The 25,223-nt window shown below is 43.0% G+C and overlaps 1 protein-coding gene across 8 annotated transcripts in view; it reads right to left on the bottom strand.

Annotated features, from left to right (window-relative positions):
* Positions 1 to 442: 442 nt before the first annotated feature.
* LOC109409861 (ras-related protein Rap-2a) overlaps positions 443 to 25,223 on the bottom strand; it is a 489,211-nt gene continuing 464,430 nt past the window's right edge. For all 8 annotated transcript variants that reach the window (XM_029875083.2, XM_029875087.2, XM_062855713.1 and 5 more), the window contains one exon: positions 443 to 2,665. In XM_029875083.2, the coding sequence (XP_029730943.1) occupies positions 2,508 to 2,665 (158 nt within the window). In that variant the 3' untranslated portion in view covers positions 443 to 2,507. The remainder of the gene's footprint in view (positions 2,666 to 25,223) is intronic.

Raw genomic sequence — 25,223 nt, 5'->3', positions numbered from 1 at the left:
TGCCATAGCATGTCATGCCATATCCATTGGTGAACCGAATTCACTCGTTTCGAGGATTTAGAGGATCTTCCACTGGACGTTTGACTTTTGAGCAAAGCTGTGTTATCTAGGAGGTCATTGAACGAGTTCATTTTTTGTAAACACGGCACCGCTCAAACGTCAAATTAGTGACCTCTTGCAGAAGCCCATTTTGATTGGAAATGGCTGCGCTTTATGGACTTATCCACCGATGTACCGAATTCTCTCGGCCCGAGAATTTTGACACAAGAGCGGGGCCCCGCTCTAGTGTAAACATTTTCGGACGCAGTGAGTTCTGTTGAATTGTGGACTAGTCCATTGGTTCACCAATAGATTAATCTATTGAGCTAAGAGTTTACTGACTTTTGTTCATTTTGCGGTGTTCATGCTGTTGAATTACGTTCATGTTTTACATTTAGCTAAATTAAAAAAAAAATACATAAATATATTCAAAATGAATACATTATACCAAAAATTCACAAACCCTACACAAATGAACCAGTTGGTTCATTGCAGAAGCAGAATAATATAAGCTTGTTTCAACATTTAAGTTTATGTAACAATGAAGAGAACTCACACCAAAGATCGAATGAATGGAGGATAAGTTCACTGTTATTAAGAAGTTTATATTTACCGTATTACCCCGCTAATTCGACACCGACTGTTGTCGAATAACCGAGGTAAACTTTTAATTCGACAAACTGGTCACCCTACACCATGTTGCTCATTGAAATTTGGCAACTCTATTTATGTTTTTGTTTTGATTTCCGGATTTGTTATGAACCAAAATTTCAACAGATATTGCTGTGGTGCGAATGGAAAGCTTGTTCTTTCTACAATTGCTGCCTTCCTCAGTTCATTCCGGCGGTCTCCGGCGGTTTGGGTGTCGAATAGCACCAACTCAGAACTTCCGGAAGCAGCGGCTGCAAAAGGAGCTGCTGCGGGTGCAAGTATAAGCACAATATCAAACTGTTTTTCATTTATAGTGTACATCTCTGTGACATTTGAACACTTTTTAATTCGACATGTGTCGAATAAGCGGGGTACGAATTAAAAAGTGTCGTATTAAAACGTGTCGAACCAGCGGGGTAAGACGGTATTACATTTTGCAAGATGATGTCACGAATAATCGTTCGGTTCATTCTAGATCGTCCCATGCTCTTCCCTCCCACATGAGCTTTGACAGTGTCCGTTGGTTAGTTTTGATTCCCATTCGTTGCTGTTTTTTCTACCACAGGGAGAAAATTGAGGTTATATCTTTCCAAGCCAAACTCTATTGAGTAGTTTATGCCTAAGGGTGCTTAACTCACATCAGTTTTGTTACAACTTTACAGACCGTGACATGAACTTGAAACCTGCTTTAAAACCGTAATATAACCCTCAAATTTGTGTCAGATAGCAAAACATACCACAGCACCACGTCCAGGGAGCACAGCATTCCTACTCCTAAATAATAATCACTACATCAACCGACCAAGTCTATCTCTCAATTTTTACCCAAAAAACGAAAGAAGAATTGATTCTGACTAATTGGAAAAATCAGTATTTTCCTGTTCTGATTGCGCTCTTCAACTGCGCGTGCACGGGTTTTTGCCACCTTCTCTCCACTTCTCTTTCTCTCGTTTTCTTACTCACTGTTTCCCCTTTGCTAAAAATATACTCTAGACAGATTTGTTGGCTTAACCTCGGAAAAAAACGTTAGATTTACATACACAGATAGGCGCGGCTACTTTCTGTTTCACTTTCTTGATCCTTCTTCCTTTTCCTCATATTCTTCCCAATCCTTCAATCCTTGCCAGTTGCTCTTCCAATTTCCTTTTGCCTTTTTTGTTTTCGTTTCTTTAAATTTATTGTACATCCATCTTAGTAAAAAACACAACTTCAAACGCACCGTCCCTTTCACATCCTACTGTTTTGGTTTCTCATTCGCACAAATTTATCTCTCTCTTTCCCTTCGTCTCATTCGCTCTTGCTTGCAGTGTTGCCATGCCATTACTTCCCATTCGGTGTACACAGTTTTTTTAAGTTACCATTAATTATTATCGTTACTACATTTAATATGTATATAATTTCCAGTTTTTTTGTGTTTTTCTTCTTCTACCAGGATTCAGTGTTGCTTCTTTGCTGCGGCTCTAGGGCCTGACTTTCCTACACTCACAAAATAAGAAACGCACGTCACGTGAATCCACACTCGCTGATAAATGGATCGATCCCGTCCAATGGCCCATCTGGTTTCCGCAAAAATTGATTTACCATTACAATTACAATTAATTATTATTTATATACGAATTAAAGATTAAGGGGGGGCGTGGGGTTTTCAAAAGGAGGCTCCCGTGGGAGAGCCGGGGACTCGGGGATCAATATCAACGAGGAACGACGATACATTAACCACGTATACGTGGGTTGGAAGGGGACGATGGAAAATGGAAGGGGAGTGGGATCGTAAGGGAAGGAGGTTTTGGTTTAAAATTACGCCTTTAATGCCACTTCTATAATAATGTACAACAACAGTAACTCTTCTTCTGGCGTTTCTCGGAGGTCATGTTCATCTCCCGGACGACGGTGGCGAACACTTCGTTCACGTTGATTCGGTCCTTGGCGGAGGCTTCGATGAACGGGCAGTCCCACAGCTCGGCGAGGGCGCTTCCTTAAATATTGAAAAAAAAAAACGGGACCACAATTAGGAAATTGTTTATCTTTAAATGATAATTAGAAAATTTAATTATTTTTAGTTTTGGTTTTGCCCTTCTCGTACACTAAGTGTACAGGAAAGGCTATATGTTCACTCAGAAAAGATTTTTCGAAAAAAGGCTCGGACGATCAAGTTTCTTATACCAATCAACTCAGATCGACGAATTGGGATGATGTCTGTATGTGCGTATGTATGTGTGTATGTACGTATGTCTGTGCGCAAAATAAGTTCATTTATTTTTAAGGCACTTCCCATTGGCCGATTTTACGGATTATAGCTCGAATCGAACCGGAATTTAATTGCATTGTTTGCTATTGAAAATGGTCCGGATCGGCCAAGGCGTTCCAGAGTTATGGCCATTTGAGTGATCCGGACCAGCACCGGTGAAACTGGCCGTATATAAAACTGAACCAAGCCCCATCATGCGACACATCAAACTACGGCGATTTTGTAATCTTTATCATGGTTGACGAATTTTGTGCGGAAATCAACACTAGAGACCAGAAATTCCACGATGTCAGCCCAAAATTCAAAATGGCGGCCTAATATTTAAGATGGCGTCTCAAAATTCAAGATGGAGTCTGTTTGATGGAGTTTTAAGCTCTAAAACCCTGCAATAAGGGAATATTTGGTATGGAAAAGATGTCCGAAGTCCAAAAATGGCGACCAGAATATCCAAGATGGCGGCCTAAAACCCAAAATTCAAGATGACGACTGTTTAATGGTGTTTTAGGCTCTAAAACCATGTAATATGGGTATATTCGGTATGGTAAAGAAGTCTGGACTCCCAAAATGGCAACCTGAATATCTAAGATGGTGGCCTAAAATCCAAGATGGCGGCTCCAAATTCAATATGGCAGCTGTTTAACGGTTTGAAGACTCCAAAACCAAGCAATAAGGGTATATTTGTTATGGGAAAGAATGCCAATGGTGACCAGATTACACAAGATGGTGGACTAAAATCTAAGATGGCGGCTAAAAATTCTAGATGGTTGATGTTTAATTGAGTTTTAGGACCTAAAATCACGCAATATGGGAATATTTGGTTTGGGAAGAAGTCCGCACTCATAAAATGGCGACCAGGATACATAAAATAGGATTGCCGGGGGCCGTGGCGCAGTGGTCACACGTTCGCTTCATAAGCGGATGGTCGTGGGTTCGATCTCAGCCCCGGCACTTGCAATTTTTCGTCAATTGCTCTTTCCCCCGAGAGCAACTGACACCTGACCCTCTTCGGAGCATATAGCTCTAACGGACCCGGAATTTTGATATCGGTGAACCGCAACTCATAATGGACGACCCCCAATTGGACTGGAAAAGGAACAGCAGCCACACATCAGCATCGTCGTGCTCATCATTCTACCGTGGACAGGGTAGAAAGGTGAAGCAGCACAAGGCACCAGTTAGATATTGTTGAATTAGAATAGAATACATGTAGGCGCTGTACAAAGTGTAAGTGCAGCGTCCAATTGGAATCGCTCACGTAGTGCCCTAGTGGACAAAAGAGCTGTAAATATGGTTAACTAGTTAAGAATAAAAACAAATATACAAGATGGTGGTCTAAAATACATGATGGCGGCTCCTAATTCAAGACGGCGGCTAGTTATTGGTGTTATAGGCTCTAAAACCATGCAATATGGGTATATTTGGTATGGGGAAGATGTCCGGACTCCAAAAATGGCAACCAGAATATCCAAGATGGCGGCATAAAACCCAATATTCAAGATGGCGGCTGTTTAATGGTATTTTGGGCTTTAAAACCATGTAGTATGGGAAGATTTTCCGGAAGAAATGGGAAATACAAAAACGAACCATTGCCTGCATTAAAAAAAATGGGAAACCTCTTATTACTTGGGCAAATCTTTAAAAAAAGGCATGAAGAAATCCTTAAATAATTTCCAGGTAAATTCATTAAAAGAATTACAAGAAAAGTTAACTAGAATTTCGGCAGAATGTCTTGGAATAATTTCTTTTAAAATATTAAAATATTCTTAACCTTGAAAATAAATGAAAAAAAAATGTGGGAATCCTCGGAACGGTACCTAGTAGACCAAGTAGCATTTTCAAGTCATACAGACTCGAGAAAGTTTCCTAGGAAATTACTAGAGAAAGCCTTGGTCGACTTCTTTAAAAAATCTTAAAAAAAACTCAGGAAGAGCCTTTGGAAGAAGGAATTCTTGGAAGAATTTCGGGAGGAACTTTTAGAAGACTTCCTAAAAGAATCTTTGATAATATTTCTTGAGGAAACCTTGAACGATTTCCTTTAAAAATCCATAGAAGACTTCCTAAAGACGTCCTTAGAAAAACTCCTGAAGGAATCCATGCAAAAATCCTTGAAGGAAGCTTTTCAGGAACTCCTGGATAAATGTGTGAAGCGATTCCTGGAGGAATATTGTTAAAAATTACAAATGTAATCCTAGAAGGACTTCGTGGAGAAATATTTAGATGAGTTCCTGAAAAAAACTTCTGAAGGAAAACGATGAAAAAAATCTTGGAAGGCTTTCAAAAGGAATCTGCAGTGATATTTTAAAGAACTTCTGCAACAATTGTTACAATTTCCGGAGAAAATTTTTGGAAAGAGTTCTTAAAAGATGTTTGGAAAAAATCCTTGATGATGATCCTTGAAAGACTTATTGAAGAACTCCTTGAATGAATTCCTGGAGGAGGCTTTGAAGGAATTCTTGGAGAAATTCTCCAACAAGCAATCTTTATTTAAAAAAAATTCTGGAGGATTCCTTGGAACATTTCCTTCAAGTATCCCTGGAAGACTTCTTACAGGAATCCTTGGAAAATTTCCTTACAAGCTGGAGCTGGAGCTTGGTAGATTTTTTTAAGAAATCCTTGAGGAATCCCTGGAAGACTTCCTTTAGGAATTCTTGGAGGTATTCCTGGAGAAATTCAAGAAGACTTAAAGGAATATTTGAAAAAAATCTTGAAAGACTCCTGTGAGAAAGTTGTTTCACCAAGTTTTGATAGCAAACACTGTAAGTGCTGATACAGCTTCAGGCTAAAATTTAATTCTCGATTGGTGGAGCGGACCTGGTGTGATGGTAAGAACACTTGACTATCACGCCGAGGACCTGGGATCGAATCTCACTCCCAACAAACTCACAAAATGTGAGTTCTTCCTTCGGAAGGGAAGTAAAGCGTGGGTCCCGAGATGAACTAGCCTAGGGCTAAAAATCTCGTTAATACAGATGAAAAAAAATCTCGATTAGAAGGCAATATATCAGTTATTGAACAGACTTACAATTTTGGTAAACAACTCGGTAAGCAAGGATTGGTTCATGACCACCCTATATGTAGCAGTATAATTCAACCCAATGAAAACATGTGTTTGATTAGCTTTTTACACGTTTTTGAATTCATTTTGTGTACTTACAATAATGTGAAAGAAACCTAAGAAATATCCTGTGGTTTAGTTTCTAAGTTTTCCTAGTTTTACGCCAGCTAAAGCTTAAATAATATATACATATATGTAACAAATAATCAATAACAGTGTTCTGTCTATACTCCTACTATCAACCAAACAATGCTCACTACTCACGAATGTAACAATTCTTAGTAGCTAAGCAAATTCTTTATAGTTTTTATCGAAAGATAGGGATAGGGAGAAATACACTTGGTAAATCGATTAAGATTAAGCTGATGATCAATTTTTCATTCCCTATGCTAATGACGTTTCTATTCTGCAACGGTTGACGCATGCAGGTACGCTTCAGAAATGGAATGGTCCCACACCGAGGGGTATTGTCGAAACAACTTCAAAAGGAATTCTTGGAGGACCTCCTGGAGAATTTTTTGGAAGATTTCTTGGAAAAATGCTGTGAGGTGTTGTGTTCAAATTGTCCCATTAGAAGTCTTTGAAAGACTGCTCAAAGGAGTTTCTGATATAGTTAATGGAGAAATCTTTGGAAATCATCCTAAGGAACTCTTTGGAAGTCTCCTTAAGGGAATCTTTGAAAGCATTCCATGAAGGCATACAAACAGAATTATCAGAAAAATTCTGAAAAAAATCTCGAAAGACTTGTATGATTTTTAAGGACTTCCTGAAGAAATCCTAGGAAAAAATCCTTCAAGAATCCCCGGAAGGCTTCCTTAAAGACTCTTCGGCAAACCTCCTGAGGGCATCCTTGGAAGAATTAAGTATGAATTAAAGAACAATTTTTGGATAAATCCTGAATGAATCTTTGGAAAACTTCCTAGAGAAAACCTACAGGAATCCTCATAAGAATTCTTGGAGAAATCCTTGAGGAATTCTTCTGAGCATCAACGACGCAGCCGAGAGCACCATCGGGTACGTGGAACTGAATCGACGGAACGAATTGATCAACGAAGAGTGCAGAACGGTTTTGGAGGAGATGAACGCAGCGCGGGCAGTAATGCTGCAGCAAGGGACCCGACAGAATGTGGAACGTTACAAACAGAAGCGAAAACAGCAGACCCGCCTATTTCGGGAGAAAAAGCGCTACCTGGAACAAGTGGAGTGCGAAGAAATGGAACTGCTGTGCTATTTCCAAGAAACACGGAAAATCTACCAGAAACTCATTGCATCCCGCAACGGCTTCGTGTCGCGAGCCGAAATGTGCAGGGATAAGAACGGAGGCCTCTTGACGGATCGAAAGGTGGAAGCACAGCTTCGATCAGCCCCTGCATGGCGTGAAGAACGTAGGCACGGGAGCCCACGGCAACGGAAGAAACGACGACGCCAGTGCAGCGGAGGACGGAAATGAACCAATGCCCACGCTGAGGGAAGCTAAAGGCTATTCATCAGCTCAAAACTAACAAAGGTGCTGGTAAGGTTGGTATCGCAGCTGAACTCATCAAGATGGGCCCAGAAATGTTGGTCACCTGTCTGCACCGGCTGATAGTCAGGATCTGGGAAACCGAACAGCTATCAGAGAAATGGAAGGAAGGGGTAATCTGCCCCATTCACAAGACCATTTGGAATTTAAGAATTTCAGAGCGATCACTTTTTTAACCCTCTAATGGATACCTGGGGTCCATTGGACCCCAGAGCCACTTTGAAGTGGTCGCAAAAAAGTTTGGATTGACATATCGGTTCCATTTTCACAGTACCTTCAAACTACACCGCGATGAGTCATTTGTGCAAAAATAGCAATAGTTTCATGGCGTACTATGGATTATTTTTTATGTCAAAGTTGAACCGGGCGATTTTGGTCCCCTGGGGTCCATTGGACCCCACGACACGAATGATTGTATCTTTTGATCGTTACTTCCTAGAATAATGCTGTCTTCGACAAAATTGTGTAATAGACCAAGGGCAATCTTATGACGGACAAATTGAATCGGGATTAGTCCAGTAGATGGCGCTAGTGTGTATTGAAATTATGGATTAAAAGTTATATTTAGCTTGAATATCTCGAGATTCTGAATGTACAGAAAGTTTGTGTCTTCGGCAAAAGTGTTCAATACATCAAGGGCTATTTGGTAAGGGGCATGTACAAATGACGTTATTATTATTAACATTTTTGTACAATTTTCAACACCCCCTCCTCCCTCGTAACCTATTTTCCCATACCTAATACATGGCGCGTAGCCTTATCATGGACTCTCACGTCACCCCCTAAAATGCTACGTCATTTATGGACGGACCCTAATGAAAATTAGTTTGTTTTTTTTTTCTGCAAGATGTCGCTAATTGATGCATATCAGCCCAGCATCCTAGATACCTCGAGCGACAAGCGTCCTCAAATAAGGACACTTATTTTGAGGTGAATATCTTGAGAACAACACAATACATGTATTTACATACTGTTTACAATAGCAAAACATTAACATAAAGAATAACAATAAATAATAAAATCTCGTTATTTTGTCGATCGGATATGGCTTAATAACTTTTTTTTAGGAAGGTCGCATCATTTTGCGGTCTTCGGAGGTCTGATTCCTCGTGAAATTTTCTAAGAAATCATTCATCGACTTTTTTTAGGGTTCAAGGGGTGACCTGTGGCGATTTTTCTTTGAAGAAGTAAATTTTTCCCATATTAAATCGTATGAAAAAAATAGAATGGCGGGCGCAAAAATATAGTTTTTCGATCGAGCTGAAATTTTGCACAGTTGATATGGGACCAAAATTATTTTTCCCCATACAGACCGTGTACCAGTCTAATGTATATCCAAGCCAAAATTATATAAGCAATGTAAATTGTCTACTAAATCAGTATTTAAAAATATTTTTGTCATGATTAAAAAATCCTAACAACATATGATATGATTGTGATACAGCATTTTCCGCAATTGAAAAAAAAAAACAAAACCAAAATTATATCACATTTTGTTACGTAATAATATTTATTTATTTATTTATTTATTTATTGAATACCTTGTAACGTAAGACATACATCTTTTATGTTGTTACAGTTTAGATTATTAATTGATAAACAGATATCTAATGTGCATAATGAAAGATTGTTCTCTTCAACTAACTAAATTACCCGTCTATTGCAAGTGCTGTAGGAGATTTCTTCTAAAACCTGATTTAGAAGTGATTGTTTTAACAGAAATTGGTAAACTATTCCAGTTAACAATACCTCTGACGAAGAAGGATTGGCTGTAATACATAGAATTATGTTGTGGAACTCTGTAATTTGCTGTACGTGTGCCTCTCAATGGAACCAGTTTTTCGAAAAGGAAGCCTGGACTGGAGGTAATTCTTATTCTGAAAACATTGAAGCACGATCTATACTTGTAGAAATTAGCGAACGGGCAGCCTATAAGGTTCTTTTGTAGATGGGATACATGAGAATACCTAGAAAGGTTATACACATATCTTACACAGGCGTTGAGTGCAATTTTAAGCTTGTGAATTGTACCACTTAAGGCGTTTGTGTAGACAAAATCGCCATAAATAAAGTGGGGAAGCAATAATGTTTTGAAAAGTTGTAATTTTGTTTCGGTACTACAACTTCTAGTGGTCAAGTTCAAACGTTTTAATGAACCATACACTTTTGAACACTGATGATTTATGTGATCATCCCATTCTAAGTTATTTGTAAATATAACACCCAAATTGTTTACCCGTTGTACAAACATAACTTCAATTCCATCGATTAAAATTCTAGGTGGTGTAATCGTTTGTTTTCTTTTGGAAATTATTATGGCTTTTGTTTTGCTAGGATTAATGGGCAACAAATTATCTTTCGACCAATTCACAAGCATGCAGAGATCATGATTCATCATGCTCGCTATGGTTGTCAAATCCGTATTATCATCGATACAAATATATATTTGGACATCATCCGCAAACAGATGAACCGAACAATAATTCAAAATACTTGGGAGATCGTTAATAAAAAGAGAGAATAGAAGAGGACCAAGAACCGATCCTTGAGGTACTCCTGATAAAGTGGGTTTGAAACTTTAGAAAGCACCATTATAATTAACAGCCTGACTACGATTACTCAAATAACTTTTTACCAGCTTTGCAGCATCGGCAGAGAAACCATAAAGTGAAACTAGTTTATTAATCAATTTAGTGTGTGAAACTCGGTCGAAGGCTTTAGCAAAATCGATCATCAATAAAATTGTTATGCCATTTTTGTCAACCGTCCGTGCAATATCATCATGGACTCTCATCAAAGCTGTTTCAGTGCTGTGGTGTCTCCTAAAACCGGACTGGAAGGGATGTAATAAGTTCATTCTGGTAACATACTCCGAAATCTGGCCTTTGATAAGCTTTTCAAATACTTTTGATGTACTTGATAACAGGCTTATAGGCCTCAAATTGGTAATTGATGAGATGTTTGGCTTTTTGTTAATCGCAACCACTTTAGTACGCTTCCATTCACTTGGAAATTTATTCGTTACTATTATAGCATTAAATAAATGTTTAAGCATGGGCAGCAGAAGAGGAATTAAGATTTTTACGAACCTTATGGGAATGCAGTCCATTCCGACGGCATTCGACTTAATTTCGAATACTGCGTTGACTATTTCATAATCAAGTACCGGTCGGAACTTAAACCCATTTTCGTTTCCTAAATATTCGACACTATTGGTTTCCTCAGTACAGAAATTAGAAGGCTAGAATTTGATATAATTATGTTAGAATATTTTTCAACTGTCAGAGACTCATAACTAAATTGTATCATAATCAGTTACAAATATCTCAGTTTGTTACAATTTTGTTTTATTTTTGTTAGAATCCTCTAGATTATCAGCCCATCTATTGGCATAGTTGCGGATCAAATAGCTCATTCACTGTAAATTTTTGACCTACCGAACAACTATGCCGAAGACATCATCTTTTTAAGTAATCAGGATCCTGAGATATATGAGATATAAAATATGTACGCTCACTAGCGCTGCCTAGTGGTAGAATATCTGTAAGTTCATCATCTGAAGGTTTTTGACTAACAAAACAACTTTGCCGAAGACCCCAACTCCACAAGTAATCAGGATCTTGCAATATATGGGATGTTAATTTAATCAGTGTTACGTCTTTTTGTCTGTGCTGTCTCTTTGGGTTCATTCAAATAATATGTAATGCAAAATTTTACAATTTGAGAACTCCTCTTCACTCCACGCAATAACTTTTGTATGAGAAAATTTGAAATTTTGTATGAAGCGTAAGCGTGTCCGCTTGCTTAGGTACGTTCCATCCTATTTATTAGGGGCATTTTGGAATGCTCTCTGGCGCCGCCTAGTGGAAGTTTCCCGAACTAAATTGTTCATCACTAGATAGGCCTTGACTTGTTTAACATCTTTGCTGAAAACATCACACTTTTAAAAAGTAAGGATCACGAGATATGCGAGGATATATGTTGGGGTCCAATGGACCCCAGGGTTCCAAAACGGACCTTCATTTAAGGTATCCCTTTGAGGGTTAAATGCTGCCTACAAAGTGCTATCCCAGATCATCTTCCGTCGTCTGTCACCCAAAACGAATGAGTTCGTGAGAGGTTATCAAGCCGGTTTCATCGACGGCCGGTCGACAACGGACCAGATCTTCATCGTACGGCTAATTCTCCAGAAATGCCGTGAATACCAGGTCCCAACGCATCAGCTGTTTATCGACTTCAAAGCGGCATACGACAGTATCGACCGCACAGAGCTATGGAAAATCATGGACGAAAACGGCTTTCCTGGGAAGCTGACTAGACTGATTAAAGCAACGATGAACGGTGTGCAAAACTGCGTAAGGATTTTGGGTAAACTATCCAGTTCATTCGTATCTCGCCGGGGACTGCGACAAGGTGATGGACACTCATGCCTACTCTTCAACATCGCTCTGGAAGGTGTGATGCGACGAGCCGGGCTTAACAGACGGGGAACGATTTTCACAAAATCCGGCCAATTTATGTGCTCTGCGAACGACATGGACATTATCGCTAGCACATTTGGAACGGTGGCAGAGCTGTATATCCGCTTGAAACGCGAAGCAGCAAAGGTCGTACTGGTGGTGAATGTCTCAAAAACAAAGTACATGCTGGTAGGCGGAACCGAACACGACCGGATCCGTCTGGGTAGTAATGTTACGATAGACGGGGATACTTTCGAGGTGCTGGAGGAATTCGTCTACCTCGGGTCCTTACTGACGACTGACAACAACGTGAGCCGTGAAATTCGGAGGCGCATCATCAGCGGAAGTCGGGCCTACTACGGGCTCCACAAGAAGCTGTGATCTAAAATGATTCACCCACGCACCAAATGCAAGATGTACAAAACGCCAATAAGAGCGGTGGTCCTCTACGGACACGAGACATGGACCATGCTCGAGGTGGACCTGCAAGCACTCGGAGCGACGCGTGCAAGGACGATATTTGGCGGTGTGCAGGAGAACGGTGTGTGGGAAGATGGATGAACCACAAGCTCGCTGCACTTTACGGCGAACCCAGAATCCAGAAAGCGGCTAAAGCTGGAAGGATACGATGGGCAGGGAATGTTGCAAGAATGCCGGACAACAACCCTACAAAGTTGGTGTTCACGACAGATCCGGTTGTCACAAGAAGGCGTGGAGCGCAGTGAGCACGATGGGCGGATCCAGTGGAGCGTGACTTGACGAGCATCGGGCGTGACCGATAATGGAGACCGGAAGCCACGAACCGTGTATTATGCAGACATATTGTTCATTCAGTTTTATCTAGAATTTGATGTAATACCAAATAAATGAAAAAAAGTGAAATGTAAATACGTCAAAGGTCTATGGAGGACACAACACAAGTAGATATAGTTTCACTAGGTCTGCTACACCATAAATAGAATGTCATCATTTGCGTGCCAATGCCATCATCTCATGCCAAGTCCAATTACCAATTGAACTACAAACAACTTCCATCCCACAAAAAAGTACCAAACTTTCCTTATTAAACTTTGTCCTCCACACGACACACGCTCTGACGACGTCTCTTTCATTATTTCGATGACACTCCCCTTCTCCTCCGTACTTTTCATCGGGCGTGAGAATAATGAAAGTCGTCTCACCGAAAAAACCAACAGATAAATATTGCACACAACAATCAACAAACGGTAGTGGATGGCCTTGTCGTCTTCCGTCCGAACCGGAGAGCACACAAAACGAAAAATACAATCCAAACCAATATTTTCCGGAAGAAGCTCGCCTTCCTCACTGTGGTGGCCGCCACTTGCCCAAGAGAACTTGCACTTTGCCACATGGTGGCAGGCGATAGGTAGATGAAATGGAAGGAACGCATATTGGAACGGTGCCAAAAATAGACAATGCCGCGTCCCCATCTACCTACCAGCAGTTTGGGACTGACTCCTACACGTAGCACACGGTCTGGCGAGTGCCGGCCAGAGCCGGGTGCTGCTGAATAATGTAGCGACGATGATGTGGGACTGTGGGAGTTGTGCAAAAAGATCTGGCCGCCGTCCTTATAGAGCACATCAGACACATCTCTGTATACCTAGATAGGTACATACTGTGCGGTTCAGTCCGGACGGACTCGGTGAAACGACCTTGACTCAGTAAAATGTGATTCTGTTGTATTGTTTCCATTTGTTTGGATGGATACTGTTTCATTATTGCCACTGTGGATGTTTCAAATTTGCAGCGAATTTTAGCAAAATTCATTGAATTGGATCGTTTCACCATACGTTCAATCAAGTGACACGAGATAGTGCAATATGATAATCACGTCGTCATTCATTCCGAGTGCATTTCCAACAATCGATTCTGGTATTGTTTTAATGTTATTCAATGTGGCAATAGTAAAAAGATAATATTTACAAGGTACTATAGGGTAATATTTGATTAGTATCTAGGGTTAATATTTAGCCTGAGAGAGATCAGGGATGGCAGATGATTTTTTGAAAAATCTGTACCACTCTTTTCAAAAATCTGTATCCCATACAAAATATTGGGCAAAAATCTGTATCTCATACAAAAATAAAATGGCCTTTCTTGCTCAAAAATTTGTATTTCATATAAAACGAAGTCTGTATGGATGCTCAAAAGTCTATATAATACAGATAAATCTGTATATATGGCAATCCTGCTCAGGATTTTTAAAGAGTCTTCTCCAGATTTTTGAAAGCATTTTCTCAGCATTCCCTGAGCAATCCTCTCAGCAAACCTGAGTGGATTCCTTTGGGAATCCTGAGAGGATTCCTTTGGGAATCCTGAGAGGATTCCTTTGGAAATCCTGAAAGGATTTCTTTAGGAATCCTGAGAGGATTCCTTTGGGAATTCGAGAGAATTCTTTGGGGAATCCTGAGAGAATTCCTTTGGGAATTCTGGCAGGATTCCTTTGTGAATCCTGAGAGGATTCCTTTGGAAATCCTGAGAGGATTTCTTTAGGAATCCTGAGAGGATTCCTTTGGGAATCCTGAGAGGATTCCTTTGGGAATCCTGAGAGGATTCCTTTGGGGATGCTGAGAGGATTCCTATATGAATCCTGAGAGGATTCCTTTGGAAATCCTGAGAGGATTTCTTTAGGAATCCTGAGAGGATTCCTTTGTGAATCCTGAGAGGATTCCTTTGGGAATCCTGAGAGGTTTCCTTTGGAAATCCTGAGAGGATTCCTTTGGAAATCCTGAGAGGATTCATGTGGGAATCATGACAGGATTCCTTTGCAAATCCTCAGAGGATCCCTTTGGGAATCCTGAGAGGATTCCTTTGTGAATCCCGAGAGGATTCCTTTGGGAATCCTGAGAGGATTCCTTTGGGAATCCTGAGAGGATTCCTTTGGGAATCCTGAGAGGATTCCTTTGGGAATCCTGAGAGGATTCCTTTGGGAATCCTGAGAGGATTCCTTTGGGAATCCTGAGAGGATTCCTTTGGGAATCCTGAGAGGATTCCTTTGGGAATCCTGAGAGGATTCCTTTGGGAAACCTGAGAGGATTCCTTTGGGAATCCTGAGAGGATTCCTTTGGAAATCCTGAGAGGATTCCTTTGGGAATCCTGAGAGGATTCCTTTGGGAATCCTGAGAGGATTCCTTTGGGAATCCTGAGAGGATTCCTTTGGGAATCCTGAGAGGATTCCTTTGGGAATCCTGAGAGGATTCCTTTGGGAATCCTGAGAGGATTCCTTTGGGAATCCTGAGAGGATTCCTTTGGGAATCCTGAGAGGATTCCTTTGGGAATCCTGAGAGGATTCCTTTGGGAATCCTGAGAGGATTCCTTTGGGAATCCTGAGAGGATTCCTTCGGGAATCCTGAGAGGATTCATGTGGGAATCATGACAGGATTCCTTTGCAAATCCTCAGAGGATCCCTTTGGGAATCCTGAGAGGATTCGTTTGTGAATCCTGAGAGGATTCCTTTGGGAATCCTGAGAGGATTCCTTTGGGAATCCTGAGAGGATCCCTTTGGGAATCCTGAGAGGATTCCTTTGTGAATCCTGAGAGGATCCCTTTGGGAATCCTGAGAGGATTCCTCTGGGAATCCTGAGAGGATTCCTTTGGGAATCCTGAGAGGATCCCTTTGTGAATCCTGAGAGGATTCCTTTGTGAATCCTGAGAGGATTCCTTTGGGAATCCTGAGAGGTTTCCTTTGGAAATCCTGAGAGGATTCCTTTGGAAATCCTGAGAGGATTCATGTGGGAATCATGACAGGATTCCTTTGCAAATCCTCAGAGGATCCCTTTGGGAATCCTGAGAGGATTCCTTTGTGAATCCCGAGAGGATTCCTTTGGGAATCCTGAGAGGATTCCTTTGGGAATCCTGAGAGGATTCCTTTGGGAATCCTGAGAGGATTCCTTTGGGAATCCTGAGAGGATTCCTTCGGGAATCCTGAGAGGATTCATGTGGGAATCATGACAGGATTCCTTTGCAAATCCTCAGAGGATCCCTTTGGGAATCCTGAGAGGATTCGTTTGTGAATCCTGAGAGGATTCCTTTGGGAATCCTGAGAGGATTCCTTTGGGAATCCTGAGAGGATCCCTTTGGGAATCCTGAGAGGATTCCTTTGTGAATCCTGAGAGGATCCCTTTGGGAATCCTGAGAGGATTCCTCTGGGAATCCTGAGAGGATTCCTTTGGGAATCCTGAGAGGATCCCTTTGTGAATCCTGAGAGGATTCCTTTGTGAATCCTGAGAGGATTCCTTTGGGAATCCTGAGAGGTTTCCTTTGGAAATCCTGAGAGGATTCCTTTGGAAATCCTGAGAGGATTCATGTGGGAATCATGACAGGATTCCTTTGCAAATCCTCAGAGGATCCCTTTGGGAATCCTGAGAGGATTCCTTTGGGAATCCTGAGAGGATTCCTTTGGGAATCCTGAGAGGATTCCTTTGGGAATCCTGAGAGGATTCCTTTGGGAATCCTGAGAGGATTCCTTTGGGAATCCTGAGAGGATTCCTTCGGGAATCCTGAGAGGATTCATGTGGGAATCATGACAGGATTCCTTTGCAAATCCTCAGAGGATCCCTTTGGGAATCCTGAGAGGATTCGTTTGTGAATCCTGAGAGGATTCCTTTGGGAATCCTGAGAGGATTCCTTTGGGAATCCTGAGAGGATCCCTTTGGGAATCCTGAGAGGATTCCTTTGTGAATCCTGAGAGGATCCCTTTGGGAATCCTGAGAGGATTCCTCTGGGAATCCTGAGAGGATTCCTTTGGGAATCCTGAGAGGATTTCTTTAGGAATCCTGAGAGGATTCCTTTGTGAATCCTGAGAGGATTCCTTTGGGAATCCTGAGAGGTTTCCTTTGGAAATCCTGAGAGGATTCCTTTGGAAATCCTGAGAGGATTCATGTGGGAATCATGACAGGATTCCTTTGCAAATCCTCAGAGGATCCTTTTGGGAATCCTGAGAGGATTCCTTTGTGAATCCCGAGAGGATTCCTTTGGGAATCCTGAGAGGATTCCTTTGGGAATCCTGAGAGGATTCCTTTGGGAATCCTGAGAGGATTCCTTTGGGAATCCTGAGAGGATTCCTTTGGGAATCCTGAGAGGATTCCTTTGGGAATCCTGAGAGGATTCCTTTGGGAATCCTGAGAGGATTCCTTTGGGAATCCTGAGAGGATTCCTTTGGGAAACCTGAGAGGATTCCTTTGGGAATCCTGAGAGGATTCCTTTGGAAATCCTGAGAGGATTCCTTTGGGAATCCTGAGAGGATTCCTTTGGGAATCCTGAGAGGATTCCTTTGGGAATCCTGAGAGGATTCCTTTGGGAATCCTGAGAGGATTCCTTTGGGAATCCTGAGAGGATTCCTTTGGGAATCCTGAGAGGATTCCTTTGGGAATCCTGAGAGGATTCCTTTGGGAATCCTGAGAGGATTCCTTTGGGAATCCTGAGAGGATTCCTTTGGGAATCCTGAGAGGATTCCTTCGGGAATCCTGAGAGGATTCATGTGGGAATCATGACAGGATTCCTTTGCAAATCCTCAGAGGATCCCTTTGGGAATCCTGAGAGGATTCGTTTGTGAATCCTGAGAGGATTCCTTTGGGAATCCTGAGAGGATTCCTTTGGGAATCCTGAGAGGATCCCTTTGGGAATCCTGAGAGGATTCCTTTGTGAATCCTGAGAGGATCCCTTTGGGAATCCTGAGAGGATTCCTCTGGGAATCCTGAGAGGATTCCTTTGGGAATCCTGAGAGGATCCCTTTGTGAATCCTGAGAGGATTCCTTTGGGAATCCTGAGAGGATTCCTTTGGGAATCCTGAGAGGATTTCTTTGGGAATCCTGAGAGGATTCCTTTGGGAATCCTGAGAGGATTCCTTTGGGAATCCTGAGAGGATTCCTTTGGGAATCCTGAGAGGATTCCTTTGGGAATCCTGAGAGGATTCCTTTGGGAATCCTGAGAGGATTCCTTTGGGAATCCTGAGAGGATTCCTTTGGGAATCCTGAGAGGATTCCTTTGGGAATCCTGAGAGAATTCCTTTGGGAATCCTGAGAGGATTCCTTTGGGAATCCTGAGAGGATTCCTTTGGGAATCCTGAGAGGATTCCTTTGGGAATCCTGAGAGGATTCCTTTGGGAATCCTGAGAGGATTCCTTTGGGAATCCTGAGAGGATTCCTTTGGGAATCCTGAGAGGATTCCTTTGGGAATCCTGAGAGGATTCCTTTGGGAATCCTGAGAGGATTCCTTTGGGAATCCTGAGAGGATTCCTTTGGGAATCCTGAGAGGATTCCTTTGGGAATCCTGAGAGGATTCCTTTGGGAATCCTGAGAGGATTCCTTTGGGAATCCTGAGAGGATTCCTTTGGGAATCCTGAGAGGATTCCTTTGGGAATCCTGAGAGGATTCCTTTGGGAATCCTGAGAGGATTCCTTTGGGAATCCTGAGAGGATTCCTTTGGGAATCCTGAGAGGATTCCTTTGGGAATCCTGAGAGGATTCCTTTGGGAATCCTGAGAGGATTCCTTTGGGAATCCTGAGAGGATTCCTTTGGGAATCCTGAGAGGATTCCTTTGGGAATCCTGAGAGGATTCCTTTGGGAATCCTGAGAGGATTCCTTTGGGAATCCTGAGAGGATTCCTTTGGGAATCCTGAGAGGATTCCTTTGGGAATCCTGAGAAGATTCCTTTGGGAATCCTGAGAGGATTCCTTTGGGAATCCTGAGAGGATTCCTTTGGGAATCCTGAGAGGATTCCTTTGGGATGAGAGGATTCCTTTGGGAATCCTGAGAGGATTCCTTTGGGAATCCTGAGAGGATTCCTTTGGGAATCCTGAGAGGATTCCTTTGGGAATCCTGAGAGGATTCCTTTGGGAATCCTGAGAGGATTCCTTTGGGAATCCTGAGAGGATTCCTTTGGGAATCCTGAGAGGATTCCTTTGGGAATCCTGAGAGGATTCCTTTGAGAATCCTGAGAGGATTCCTTTGGGAATCCTGAGAGGATTCCTTTGGGAATCCTGAGAGGATTCCTTTGGGAATCCTGAGAGGATTCCTTTGGGAATCCTGAGAGGATTCCTTTGGGAATCCTGAGAGGATTCCTTTGGGAATCCTGAGAGGATTCCTTTGGGAATCCTGAGAGGATTCCTTTGGGAATCCTAAGAGGATTCCTTTGGGAATCCTGAGAGGATTCCTTTGGGAATCCTGAGAGGATACCTTTGGGAATCCTGAGAGGATTCCTTTGGGAATCCTGAGAGGATTCCTTTGGGAATCCTGAGAGGATTCCTTTGGGAATCCTGAGAGGATTCCTTTGGGAATCCTGAGAGGATTCCTTTGGGAATCCTGAGAGGATTCCTTTGGGAATCCTGAGAGGATTCCTTTGTGAATCCCTAGAGGATTCCTTTGGCAATCCTGAGAGGATTCCTTTGGAAATCCTGAGAGAATTCCTTTGGGAATCCTGAGAGGATTCCTTTGGGAATCCTGAGAGGATTCCTTTGGGAATCCTGAGAGGATTCCTTTGGGAATCCTGAGAGGATTCCTTTGGGAATCCTGAGAGGATTCCTTTGGGAATCCTGAGAGGATTTCTTTGGGAATCCTGAGAGGATTTCTTTGGGAATCCTGAGAGGATTCCTTTGGGAATCCTGGGAGGATTCCTTTGGGAATCCTGAGAGGATTCCTTTGGGAATCCTGAGAGGATTCCTTTGGGAATCCTGAGAGGATCCTTTGGGAATCCTGAGAGGATTCCTTTGGGAAACCTGAGAGGATTCCTTTGGGAAACCTGAGAGGATTCCTTTGGGAATCCTGAGAGGATTCCTTTGGGAATCCTGAGAGGATTCCTTTGGGAATCCTGAGAGGATTCCTTTGGGAATCCTGAGAGGATTCCTTTGGGAATCCTGAGAAGATTCCTTTGGGAATCCTGAGAGGATTCCTTTGGGAATCCTGAGAGGATTCCTTTGGGAATCCTGAGAGGATTCCTTTGGGAATCCTGAGAGGATTCCTTTGGGATGAGAGGATTCCTTTGGGAATCCTGAGAGGATTCCTTTGGGAATCCTGAGAGGATTCCTTTGGGAATCCTGAGAGGATTCCTTTGGGAATCCTGAGAGGATTCCTTTGGGAATCCTGAGAGGATTCCTTTGGGAATCCTGAGAGGATTCCTTTGGGAATCCTGAGAGGATTCCTTTGGGAATCCTGAGAGGATTCCTTTGGGAATCCTGAGAGGATTCCTTTGAGAATCCTGAGAGGATTCCTTTGGGAATCCTGAGAGGATTCCTTTGGGAATCCTGAGAGGATTCCTTTGGGAATCCTGAGAGGATTCCTTTGGGAATCCTGAGAGGATTCCTTTGGGAATCCTGAGAGGATTCCTTTGGGAATCCTGAGAGGATTCCTTTGGGAATCCTGAGAGGATTCCTTTGGGAATCCTGAGAGGATTCCTTTGTGAATCCCTAGAGGATTCCTTTGGCAATCCTGAGAGGATTCCTTTGGAAATCCTGAGAGAATTCCTTTGGGAATCCTGAGAGGATTCCTTTGGGAATCCTGAGAGGATTCCTTTGGGAATCCTGAGAGGATTCCTTTGGGAATCCTGAGAGGATTCCTTTGGGAATCCTGAGAGGATTCCTTTGGGAATCCTGAGAGGATTTCTTTGGGAATCCTGAGAGGATTTCTTTGGGAATCCTGAGAGGATTCCTTTGGGAATCCTGGGAGGATTCCTTTGGGAATCCTGAGAGGATTCCTTTGGGAATCCTGAGAGGATTCCTTTGGGAATCCTGAGAGGATTCCTTTGGGAATCCTGAGAGGATTCCTTTGGAAATCCTGAAAGGATTTCTTTAGGAATCCTGAGAGGATTCCTTTGGGAATTCGAGAGAATTCTTTGGGGAATCCTGAGAGAATTCCTTTGGGAATTCTGGCAGGATTCCTTTGTGAATCCTGAGAGGATTCCTTTGGAAATCCTGAGAGGATTTCTTTAGGAATCCTGAGAGGATTCCTTTGGGAATCCTGAGAGGATTCCTTTGGGAATCCTGAGAGGATTCCTTTGGGGATGCTGAGAGGATTCCTATATGAATCCTGAGAGGATTCCTTTGGAAATCCTGAGAGGATTTCTTTAGGAATCCTGAGAGGATTCCTTTGTGAATCCTGAGAGGATTCCTTTGGGAATCCTGAGAGGTTTCCTTTGGAAATCCTGAGAGGATTCCTTTGGAAATCCTGAGAGGATTCATGTGGGAATCATGACAGGATTCCTTTGCAAATCCTCAGAGGATCCCTTTGGGAATCCTGAGAGGATTCCTTTGTGAATCCCGAGAGGATTCCTTTGGGAATCCTGAGAGGATTCCTTTGGGAATCCTGAGAGGATTCCTTTGGGAATCCTGAGAGGATTCCTTTGGGAATCCTGAGAGGATTCCTTTGGGAATCCTGAGAGGATTCCTTTGGGAATCCTGAGAGGATTCCTTTGGGAATCCTGAGAGGATTCCTTTGGGAATCCTGAGAGGATTCCTTTGGGAAACCTGAGAGGATTCCTTTGGGAATCCTGAGAGGATTCCTTTGGAAATCCTGAGAGGATTCCTTTGGGAATCCTGAGAGGATTCCTTTGGGAATCCTGAGAGGATTCCTTTGGGAATCCTGAGAGGATTCCTTTGGGAATCCTGAGAGGATTCCTTTGGGAATCCTGAGAGGATTCCTTTGGGAATCCTGAGAGGATTCCTTTGGGAATCCTGAGAGGATTCCTTTGGGAATCCTGAGAGGATTCCTTTGGGAATCCTGAGAGGATTCCTTTGGGAATCCTGAGAGGATTCCTTTGGGAATCCTGAGAGGATTCCTTTGGGAATCCTGAGAGGATTCCTTTGGGAATCCTGAGAGGATTCCTTTGGGAATCCTGAGAGGATTCCTTCGGGAATCCTGAGAGGATTCATGTGGGAATCATGACAGGATTCCTTTGCAAATCCTCAGAGGATCCCTTTGGGAATCCTGAGAGGATTCGTTTGTGAATCCTGAGAGGATTCCTTTGGGAATCCTGAGAGGATTCCTTTGGGAATCCTGAGAGGATCCCTTTGGGAATCCTGAGAGGATTCCTTTGTGAATCCTGAGAGGATCCCTTTGGGAATCCTGAGAGGATTCCTCTGGGAATCCTGAGAGGATTCCTTTGGGAATCCTGAGAGGATCCCTTTGTGAATCCTGAGAGGATTCCTTTGTGAATCCTGAGAGGATTCCTTTGGGAATCCTGAGAGGTTTCCTTTGGAAATCCTGAGAGGATTCCTTTGGAAATCCTGAGAGGATTCATGTGGGAATCATGACAGGATTCCTTTGCAAATCCTCAGAGGATCCCTTTGGGAATCCTGAGAGGATTCCTTTGTGAATCCCGAGAGGATTCCTTTGGGAATCCTGAGAGGATTCCTTTGGGAATCCTGAGAGGATTCCTTTGGGAATCCTGAGAGGATTCCTTTGGGAATCCTGAGAGGATTCCTTCGGGAATCCTGAGAGGATTCATGTGGGAATCATGACAGGATTCCTTTGCAAATCCTCAGAGGATCCCTTTGGGAATCCTGAGAGGATTCGTTTGTGAATCCTGAGAGGATTCCTTTGGGAATCCTGAGAGGATTCCTTTGGGAATCCTGAGAGGATCCCTTTGGGAATCCTGAGAGGATTCCTTTGTGAATCCTGAGAGGATCCCTTTGGGAATCCTGAGAGGATTCCTCTGGGAATCCTGAGAGGATTCCTTTGGGAATCCTGAGAGGATCCCTTTGTGAATCCTGAGAGGATTCCTTTGTGAATCCTGAGAGGATTCCTTTGGGAATCCTGAGAGGTTTCCTTTGGAAATCCTGAGAGGATTCCTTTGGAAATCCTGAGAGGATTCATGTGGGAATCATGACAGGATTCCTTTGCAAATCCTCAGAGGATCCCTTTGGGAATCCTGAGAGGATTCCTTTGGGAATCCTGAGAGGATTCCTTTGGGAATCCTGAGAGGATTCCTTTGGGAATCCTGAGAGGATTCCTTTGGGAATCCTGAGAGGATTCCTTTGGGAATCCTGAGAGGATTCCTTCGGGAATCCTGAGAGGATTCATGTGGGAATCATGACAGGATTCCTTTGCAAATCCTCAGAGGATCCCTTTGGGAATCCTGAGAGGATTCGTTTGTGAATCCTGAGAGGATTCCTTTGGGAATCCTGAGAGGATTCCTTTGGGAATCCTGAGAGGATCCCTTTGGGAATCCTGAGAGGATTCCTTTGTGAATCCTGAGAGGATCCCTTTGGGAATCCTGAGAGGATTCCTCTGGGAATCCTGAGAGGATTCCTTTGGGAATCCTGAGAGGATTTCTTTAGGAATCCTGAGAGGATTCCTTTGTGAATCCTGAGAGGATTCCTTTGGGAATCCTGAGAGGTTTCCTTTGGAAATCCTGAGAGGATTCCTTTGGAAATCCTGAGAGGATTCATGTGGGAATCATGACAGGATTCCTTTGCAAATCCTCAGAGGATCCTTTTGGGAATCCTGAGAGGATTCCTTTGTGAATCCCGAGAGGATTCCTTTGGGAATCCTGAGAGGATTCCTTTGGGAATCCTGAGAGGATTCCTTTGGGAATCCTGAGAGGATTCCTTTGGGAATCCTGAGAGGATTCCTTTGGGAATCCTGAGAGGATTCCTTTGGGAATCCTGAGAGGATTCCTTTGGGAATCCTGAGAGGATTCCTTTGGGAATCCTGAGAGGATTCCTTTGGGAAACCTGAGAGGATTCCTTTGGGAATCCTGAGAGGATTCCTTTGGAAATCCTGAGAGGATTCCTTTGGGAATCCTGAGAGGATTCCTTTGGGAATCCTGAGAGGATTCCTTTGGGAATCCTGAGAGGATTCCTTTGGGAATCCTGAGAGGATTCCTTTGGGAATCCTGAGAGGATTCCTTTGGGAATCCTGAGAGGATTCCTTTGGGAATCCTGAGAGGATTCCTTTGGGAATCCTGAGAGGATTCCTTTGGGAATCCTGAGAGGATTCCTTTGGGAATCCTGAGAGGATTCCTTTGGGAATCCTGAGAGGATTCCTTTGGGAATCCTGAGAGGATTCCTTCGGGAATCCTGAGAGGATTCATGTGGGAATCATGACAGGATTCCTTTGCAAATCCTCAGAGGATCCCTTTGGGAATCCTGAGAGGATTCGTTTGTGAATCCTGAGAGGATTCCTTTGGGAATCCTGAGAGGATTCCTTTGGGAATCCTGAGAGGATCCCTTTGGGAATCCTGAGAGGATTCCTTTGTGAATCCTGAGAGGATCCCTTTGGGAATCCTGAGAGGATTCCTCTGGGAATCCTGAGAGGATTCCTTTGGGAATCCTGAGAGGATCCCTTTGTGAATCCTGAGAGGATTCCTTTGGGAATCCTGAGAGGATTCCTTTGGGAATCCTGAGAGGATTTCTTTGGGAATCCTGAGAGGATTCCTTTGGGAATCCTGAGAGGATTCCTTTGGGAATCCTGAGAGGATTCCTTTGGGAATCCTGAGAGGATTCCTTTGGGAATCCTGAGAGGATTCCTTTGGGAATCCTGAGAGGATTCCTTTGGGAATCCTGAGAGGATTCCTTTGGGAATCCTGAGAGGATTCCTTTGGGAATCCTGAGAGAATTCCTTTGGGAATCCTGAGAGGATTCCTTTGGGAATCCTGAGAGGATTCCTTTGGGAATCCTGAGAGGATTCCTTTGGGAATCCTGAGAGGATTCCTTTGGGAATCCTGAGAGGATTCCTTTGGGAATCCTGAGAGGATTCCTTTGGGAATCCTGAGAGGATTCCTTTGGGAATCCTGAGAGGATTCCTTTGGGAATCCTGAGAGGATTCCTTTGGGAATCCTGAGAGGATTCCTTTGGGAATCCTGAGAGGATTCCTTTGGGAATCCTGAGAGGATTCCTTTGGGAATCCTGAGAGGATTCCTTTGGGAATCCTGAGAGGATTCCTTTGGGAATCCTGAGAGGATTCCTTTGGGAATCCTGAGAGGATTCCTTTGGGAATCCTGAGAGGATTCCTTTGGGAATCCTGAGAGGATTCCTTTGGGAATCCTGAGAGGATTCCTTTGGGAATCCTGAGAGGATTCCTTTGGGAATCCTGAGAGGATTCCTTTGGGAATCCTGAGAGGATTCCTTTGGGAATCCTGAGAGGATTCCTTTGGGAATCCTGAGAGGATTCCTTTGGGAATCCTGAGAAGATTCCTTTGGGAATCCTGAGAGGATTCCTTTGGGAATCCTGAGAGGATTCCTTTGGGAATCCTGAGAGGATTCCTTTGGGATGAGAGGATTCCTTTGGGAAT

Source organism: Aedes albopictus, chromosome 3 (genome assembly GCF_035046485.1).
Source record: "Aedes albopictus strain Foshan chromosome 3, AalbF5, whole genome shotgun sequence".
Classification (NCBI taxonomy): Eukaryota; Metazoa; Arthropoda; class Insecta; order Diptera; family Culicidae; genus Aedes; species Aedes albopictus.
The sequence above is the reverse complement of the archived record's forward strand: the minus strand, read 5'-3'. Positions and strand labels throughout refer to the sequence as shown.